Source organism: Gavialis gangeticus, unplaced genomic scaffold (genome assembly GCF_001723915.1).
Source record: "Gavialis gangeticus isolate Ggan-Ray unplaced genomic scaffold, GavGan_comp1, whole genome shotgun sequence".
NCBI lineage: Eukaryota > Metazoa > Chordata > Crocodylia > Gavialidae > Gavialis > Gavialis gangeticus.
In genome coordinates, this window is record NW_017729030.1 from 24627523 (window position 1) to 24636106 (window position 8584).

Sequence of the window (8584 nt, forward strand, 5' to 3'; positions counted from 1 at the left end):
AGTGTCTCTATGGAGGACCCAGCCTCCGGTTGCCTCAGGGTGCCCTGGTCCGCTTTTTTAAACTTTGATTTTTTTAGACCACTAGAAATCCAGGGGTCTGATTTGCTCCCCACGCTGCAAAATTGCAGCATGGGGAACATTTTTTCATTCCTGCACATGCTTGTTGCCCCACCTCAAAGGGGTTTGAGGCAGGGCAAGAGGCACGTGCGTGCTCGTCTGGACATGCCCAATAGGACTGTTGCTTAGGTATTACAAGTCAAATTTATTTATCAGTTTATAACAAGCCTACTCTAGGCTTGGCCTAGAGTAGAACATACTTATATTTCACATCATAATGTGTCACAGCTAAAGGCAATGAGATCAATCTGACCACCTAAATACAATCCAAGAACAGTAACTCTATGGCTAAATTACAAACAGCATATACAACTTCTGAGTTAACTGGCAGCGGAGACAACAAATTTGTCAGTTCAAACTGTAAAAGGACATACGAAAAAGGTATACATCCACAATACAATCCCACTTTTCAGTCCACTGCTGGTTCTCACACAGCAATGTTTGTTTTTTATCAATCAGCTATTAGAAACACTTTCTAGTTGCTGGACTCCTAAGCATTACATATTTTTCAGAATCCTGACATCCTGCATTACCAGAAATAGCTATTATCTAAGTGATAGTTCACCAAATCAGGTACCTCACGCAAGTAGCTTAATTAAAAACAAAAAACTTAAAGTCCCAATTCCTTATGCCCAGTAAATTCCCTATATGCACTCAACAGGAAGCATATTATTCAAACCTTAAGACCTAGACAACAATGTTCATGGAGTGTGACCCTTAACTAGAGTAATCTCAGGGTAAGTTATTTGTTAGTGTACTTCAGTCCACTCAGGAATAGGTTCACCGCCATATTTGTACATGTGCAACAATATCCATTTCCTCCCCCTTTTAAATGCAAGACCAAAAACTAGCCAAACAGTAAACTGATTAGCAGCCTTCTTGCATTAAACTGCATTTTATATGGTATTACTCCAAGTTATAGTGATGGTATCTGGTTACAAAGCTTTCTAAAACAGTGGTTTGCAAACTTTTTTGACAGTGTAGCCCTTTCTCTTCAAAGTACTGCTGCTTATACCCTCACATGTCTCTACATGTTCATTCCTTAAGAGTGTAAAAACATGTCAAAGTGAGGCAACGCCATTACTCACCATGTGTTGACTAAGCAGCAGCTCCTCACCATTACTGAAATTTAGGTATGAAACCTTTAGCAAAGTGCCATGTACTCCTGGGGTATGCATACCCATTTGAAAACCCCTGTTCTAGAGTACATCAAGAAGTTCTTTCTAGATTCTTTACAAAATGAAAACCCATGCTTTGTCAGTGAAAGACAACAGAATTTATCTCTGTTGTTAATTTTCCTAGGGAATTTTCAGGAGTATTCTAAAGAACTGCTCAAAAGTGCCTACACAATTTATCAATATTAGGATAGGTTTATAGCAGACATGTTATGCTCTAAGGGAGTGTTTTCTCCCAAGATGTCTAATTACCAGTATTATTATGTTTTATAGCTAATCATTGCAAGTACTGGCACAATATTTCTTGAAGTGGTGAGAATCATCATGGGAGCATTTACCCACAGTCCAATTTTTAAAAAATGAACAATGGGCTAAGAAGATAAAATCAAGTAGCTGATTCATAATACCACCAAGCTCCAAAAGAACTCCTCCTTTTCATAAAATAAAATGTCTTGAGGTTAACATCAGAAGATATTCCACTTTTCATTAGGGTAATTATAATGTACCAGTTAGAACAAGAGTTTTGTAGCCATCTCCAAATTTAAGTTTTCCATTTTCTCTTGTTAATTAGATAATTAGCCCTCTATATAATTACACTGACATATTTCACTGTATTAGACAATATGTCATTATTCAATTGAAATATTAAGATTCTCTTGTGTTTGATACAGCTAATCTGCATTATGAATTATTTTAATGTTTTAATTGCTTCAGAATTCTTTCAGTAACGTGACTGAACTTTTTTTTTTAACTGTGTAATAAGAGTCAATGATACTGAAGTTGAAATCACTTTGCTGACAATTAAATTTCCTTTTTGCAGTGATTGCAAACCATGTCTTACACATTATCTTTGCATTACTTTAATAAAGGCTATACAGGTGGATAGTTTACTTCTCTCTTATAGTAAATAAAAGCCCTATTCCTGGAACTGTTCTAAATGAAAAGAACTCCCATTTATTCAAGAAAATTTCCATGGAGCATGCCATTAAAGAGAGAAATGGGTCCTAAACTTGCAAATAGATGAAAAGACGAAAAATACATAGCAATATAATATTAAAGAAGTATGTGACTGGTTTTGTGAAGTCTGTTGGAGGTCAGAGCTTTAGCATTTGCACTCATGTATACTAAAGAAGGCTCCAATCCTTCAGAGACTTTTATACACTAGCAGTCCTTCTGAATATGTCTAAAGTTCAGCACCTACATAAGTATAACCTTAGGGTCACAAAGTAGATGGGTATATTATAGTCACTGATAGTTGCATGTTTACTGATGTGCTGAATAAAATCTAGGTAATTTGGTAAATACAAACACCAAATTTATCTTCTCTGTTCTTTTCATTATTTCATACACCAATCATATCTATCCCTTCCTTTCTAATATTTTCTCTCTTTCCCAATATGGAAACTTTTCCATGATTCTAATCACTCTGGTCACATCTGTCAGGCCCTTTAATTCTACTGCAGTCTTCATTTTGCTTTTTGAGTGATGAAAACCAAAATACTGTTCAAGGTCTACTCATGGTCTATGGAAGCAAAAGACAATATTTGAAGAAGGAGCATCACAGACTGTGTCAAAGCTAGCTGACAGATGAAGCAGATGGAGATACTTCAGCAAGAGTTTGGTTACAGTTGAATTCAAGAAGTGCAAGCAAGATTGAATGGCTTTTCAGGATATGAATTCCAGGCAGCAACACTATACAGTCAGTAAAGTTAGAGATGAAAGGATGGAAAGCAATTGAAAAGACACCCATAGTCAAGGAAGGTTTTTGACATGCTGGTAATTTTAGGAGCAGAAGATTCAAGAAGAAAAGAGCAAATGCAAGGGATATTAGGCAAAGAGACAGGATGGGATTTCTAGCACAAGTGAAGCAGTTAGAGCAAGAATGCAAGCAATAAACCTCTGCATCTGTAGGAAATGAAGGCAAGCTGAGGAGAGCAGGAAAGTCGGGGTATTTTATCAATTTTCTTTTGGAAGAAATTAGTCAAATTCTGTGTGTAGGAAGAAGTGTAGGTAGGAGGAGGAAATGATCTGATGAGTGAGATGGAGAACAGCTGGGTAATATTTTGGGTAATTGGAGATAATAATTGGAGAAGCTTTGCTGTTTAGCTAGAAAGAAGCCAGAATTGAAGGAGGCAGGAAACAACATTTCCATGCAAAAAGCTTACATGGTCTTAGAATTTCATCCCAGAGATGCTTTCTGGCACAGAAGGATTCTGGGGCTCATCCAGAGCTAAGAAATGACAAAACAGACATTGTGGTAAGAGACAGAAGAAGAGAGTCAAGGATGGTGGAGAACAAGGAATGGAAAAAAATGACTACTATAACAATGGAAGAAAAGGTAAGGCAGGAGAGAGATGAGAGCAACAAATGTCACAGAAAGGCTAACTTGAGGACATGATGGGAGACGTTGATAGATGATACTAAACAATACCAAGTGATGTCAGAGATGTGGAATTCAGCAACACAGAGATCACACAGAGAGTAGTTCTTGATGAAGTTCTAGCTGAGTGAATAGCCCGTTGGGAGTGGGAGAGATGAACTAGGTTGAATAAAAAGGAAAAGGCAAGGAAAAGTACAGCGAAGGGAATGGATATGTCATCAACATGGACATTGGAGTCACCAAGAATGTAAGATTATAGAGGAGTAAGTCCCTTCTGTGGACATAGAAAGGAATTTTAGAAAATCAAGCTGTGCAAATGATTAAATATTTTGGTTCAGTATGCAAACCAGTATATTGAAAGACATGTTTGTTTAACTTGATCTGAAAAAAAAATCCTTGCCAATAAAAAAAAGTTTTGATCATCTGGAGGACTGTTCAATTCCTTTATGGTTATTATTTTTTTGTTTTAAAAGTTGCCACTTCAAAATGAACAGGTAAATTTTAAGAAACAAAATTAAAGGTTTCACAATTGAAATTTGAAAATAGTTGGCAGAAATCTACAAATAAACTCAGACAATTTGAAAATACATTTTATAGAAAATAAATTACCCACATGAAGAATCCATCTGTACTACTCACATATTTTCCGTATTATAGTTTAATGAGAGAATGCATATTTTTCTTAGAATCGTAAAAAATAGGTTCGTGGGAATCTTAAAAAAAATAGGGTTGGAAGGGACCTCAGGATGTCATCTAGTCCAACCCCCTGCTCAAAACTGGACCATCCCCAACTAGATCATCAAAACCATGCTCTGTCTGCCTGGATCTTAAAACCCTCCAAGGATGGAGATTCCACAACCTCTCTAATTAGCCTGTTCCAGTGCTTTACTGTCTTACTAGTAAGAAAGTTTTTCCTAGTATCTAACCTAAACTTCCCTTGCTGCAACTTAAGACCATTGCTCCTTGTTCTCTCATCTGCCACCACTGAGAACAGTCTAGCTCCATCCTCTTTTGAACCCCTCTTCAGGCAGCTGAAGGTTGCTATCAAGCCCCCCTCAGTCTTCAATTCTCCAGACTAAATAAGCCCAGTTCCTACAGCCTCTCCTCAGTCATATGCCTCAGCCCTCTAACCATTTTTGTTGCATTCCACTGGACTCTCTCCAATTTGTCCATATCCTTTCTGCAGTGGGGGGCCCAAAACTGGACACAGTACTCCAGATGGGGCCTCACCAGTGCCAAATAAAGGGGAAAAATCATGTCCCTCAATCTGCTGGCAACACTCCTTTGAAGCTGTTAGCCTTCTTCATAACAAGGGCACACTGTTGACTCAGCTTACTGTCCACTGTAACCCCCTGGTCCTTTGCTGCAGACCTTCTGCTTAACCAGTCAGCCCCCAGCCTGTACTAGTATGTAGGATTGTTCTGTCCTAAATGCAGGGCTTTGCATTTCTCCTTATTGAACCTCATGAGATTTATTTTGGTCCAATCCTCCAACTTGTCTAGGTGTCTCTGAATCCTAGCCTTCGCCTCCAGTGTATGTACTACTCCCCCCAGGTTGGTGTCATCTGCAAACTTGCTACAGGTGCACTCCACCCCATCTACCAGATAGCTGATGAAAGTATTGAATACAACTGGCCTCAGACCAACCCCTGGGGCATTCCACTTGATAATAACTGCCAAGCCATCGATTACTACTCTTTGAGGTTGATGATCCAGCCAGTTTTCTGCCACTTTACAGGCCATTTGTCCAACCTGGACTTACTTAGCTTGCTTGCAAGAAGGTTGTGGGAAACCATATCAAAAGCCTTGCTAAAGTCAAGGTACATCACATCCACTGCTCTGCCCACATCCACAAAGCTAGTCATCTTTTCAAATAAGGCAGTCAGGTTGGTCAGGCATGACTTTCCTTTCATGAATCCATGCTGACCATTCATAATCACCTTCTCCTCCAAGTGTTTAGAAACAGATTCCTTGAGGACCTGCTCCTTGATTTTTCCAGGGACTGAAGTGAGGCTGGGTGGTTGGTAGCTCCCCAGATCCTCCTCCTTCCCTTTCTTAAAAGATGGGCACCATATTTGCTCTTTCCAATCATCCAGGGCCTCTTCTGACTGCCACAAGTTTCCAAAGGTAGTGGCCAGCAGCTCTGAGATCACATCAGCCAACTTCCTGAGCACCCTTAGGTGTATTACATCTGACCCCGTGGACTTGTACATGTCCAGCTTTTCTAAATAGACCTTAACTTGTTTTTTTGCCACTATCTGCTGCTTGCCTCCTCCCCCAGCTGCTGCCCAGTACAGTAGTCTGGTAGCTGACCTTGCCTGTAAAAACTGAAGTAAAAAAGCCATTGAGTACTTCAACAGGCCTGTATAAAGCTATTTAAAGCTGGGGATTTTTTTCTCTGTTCCACAACATCTAGTACATGGGTGGTCTGCTGCACCCACATGGAGTTGCATTCAAGCCAATAGCCTCCAAGAGTACCCTGCAGTCAACATGGATATTACAGGACTGGAGACTACATTCATCTCCATTTGAATGTATATTGAATGGACGTTAATTCACCAAACTGCATACATAATGCCAGTCCCAATTTTTTTGTGCAGTCTTTACATTAAAAACAAACATTGGTTAAATGCATATAAAGTGTATTAGCCACCTAAGTGCATAGTACATTTTAGCTTTACTGTTTGCTTTCTAATGTAATTGCAGTATTCTGTTTGATTGCATAACCTTTGTTGTCAAATATGGAGAAGTGCTGTTACTAAAAGTCTTGAAATTGAGAGGAGTTAACAATTTCAAGGCTACTATTAGAAGTCTTGAAAATAAGGCAAGATATTAATCCCAACAGTACCTAATCCCCATTATTTTCAAGGTTTCTAATAGCATTTCTGACATTAGAAGTCTTGAACATGTTGGGATCCAATCATTTTTGGGCTGCTAATAACCATGGCACTGACAGTGCTGTGTACTCAATCAGGACTAATTACATTAAGTTTTAGTAAGTTCATACTTTGCATAAGTACATAACATTTTTTCAGTCACAAGGCTATGCAGTTAAATGTAATACAATCTAATTAAATAGTTTTTTTCAGCAACTGGCCTTTCATTTTTCAATCTTTGAAAATTCCTTATCTTTATTATCTGCAACAAATAAGTATGCAACTCATTTCTGTACCCAAGACTAATGAAGAAAATTAAAACATTATGATCTTTCACTTGATTTCTGCTTAAACATTCTGGAGGTCTAGCAGACCCACTGAGCTAGACTTCCAGTGGAATATTTTGCATGTGTTTTGACTATTTACTTTTAAAATAATTTAAAAATAAAGGCTTGATTCTGCTTTCTTTGCTCATCCATATGCTCAGTAATTCTACTGAGAACCTGGATAAGCCTGTAAGATAATTACCCTGATCCATCTCAACCCTAATCCATGTCTGTCTTCAATTATGGGAATGGTATCAATGAAGTGAAGCCTAGATGAATATGGTTATCATGAAAAAAAAATAACTGTAGCAATATTATATGAATACTTCTGCAAATATAAATTAAAATACATTTAAATGAGCAGGATTTCAAATTCTATAGATCAAACCAACATAGTTTATATAATTCAGTCAGAGCTATTTAATTAAAAACCTTTCAAAGAACATTCAATTGTTTCTAAAAATGCTCTCAGTCCTTAGTCCGGTTATCATTGTAGATATTTATTTACAGTACATCTTTGAGGACAAAAGCTTGCTTCTAAAAGGGTGGTGGGAAAACTGAAGCTGCTGTATTTCATGTAATCTGCAAATTTTGCCAGAGATAAAGGCTAGAAAAAAGAGCAGACCTTAACTAAACTAATAACAGAAGATGAATGGTAAGGCTCAACAAACGTACCTGGATGGCAGCCAGGTTCTTTTGTTCTTGTGATGGTGCATCATGGACAAAACGTAGCCAATTAGAATGTCGTGGATTGCTGGCATCCAAAACATAAAGGACTTCACCTTTACTCCCACGAACCTGAAATATTAAAAACCATCGAACAAAATGAAAACCAGGAACAGGGTGAAAAAGGTTGCATCTTGTATGAAAATAAAAATATATAATTTTTCTATACAAGCACACAGACATTTAACATGTCCAGACCTCCTGATGTTTGCCAGGTGAATCCTGCATGCAACATTCACCTCTAGATATTGGTGAAAATCAATCTTTTACTTCAAGTACATGATGTTATCATCTGCTTTATACTAACAAACATTGGGTGGGCTATTCATAAATCCAGTAACTGTCTCATCTTTTTCCTTTGACTTCATTCTCTTTTCCTCTTTTTTTTTTTTTTTTTTATTAATAAAGATCTCTAACTTGCCTTCCTGACTCCTGGATCTCCACAGTCCTGTCTTCCTTCTCACCCTCCTTCTGCCTGCGATCTTGCTCCCCACCCAAAAAAAAATGATAATATCTAGGAAGTGCTTTTGCCCTTCACTTTTGCCATGTCAGCCTCCTCCTCTTCCTATTCTCTTTCTGAGCTCACTATCTACCAACTGCTGTGGTGCCAACATTTCACTCCTACCATCTTTCTAGTTCTTTGACCTTCTGCCTTCCTGTCTATTGTCATAATACATTCTGCCTCTCACCCACTCCTTCCCAAATTATTTTTATCTGCTCATTTTCGTCTGGCTCATTCTCATCTCCTAACAACGCACTCCTGTGTTGTCATATCTTTCTCATTATCTTATTCTCCAAGATGTTTGGGCAGATTGTCTTCTCCCACTGCTTAGACTTTCCCTCTGGTTCACTCTACCATCCTCCCCAGTTTAACTTCCAACACTTCCATTCCACCAATGCTTACCTCACCAAGGCCATCAAGAGCATCCTTCTTGAAACACTAAAGGGCCATTTCTCTATTCTCATTTCACACCATTTGTCAGCT

The 8584-nt window shown here is 38.3% G+C and overlaps 1 protein-coding gene across 2 annotated transcripts in view; it reads right to left on the reverse strand.

Annotated features, from left to right (window-relative positions):
- PRDM5 (PR/SET domain 5) overlaps positions 1 to 8584 on the reverse strand; it is a 208402-nt gene that overhangs the window by 142964 nt on the left and 56854 nt on the right. For both annotated transcript variants that reach the window (XM_019522042.1, XM_019522041.1), the window contains exon 3: positions 7549 to 7671. In XM_019522042.1, coding sequence (XP_019377587.1) covers positions 7549 to 7671 — 123 coding nt within the window. The remainder of the gene's footprint in view (positions 1 to 7548; positions 7672 to 8584) is intronic.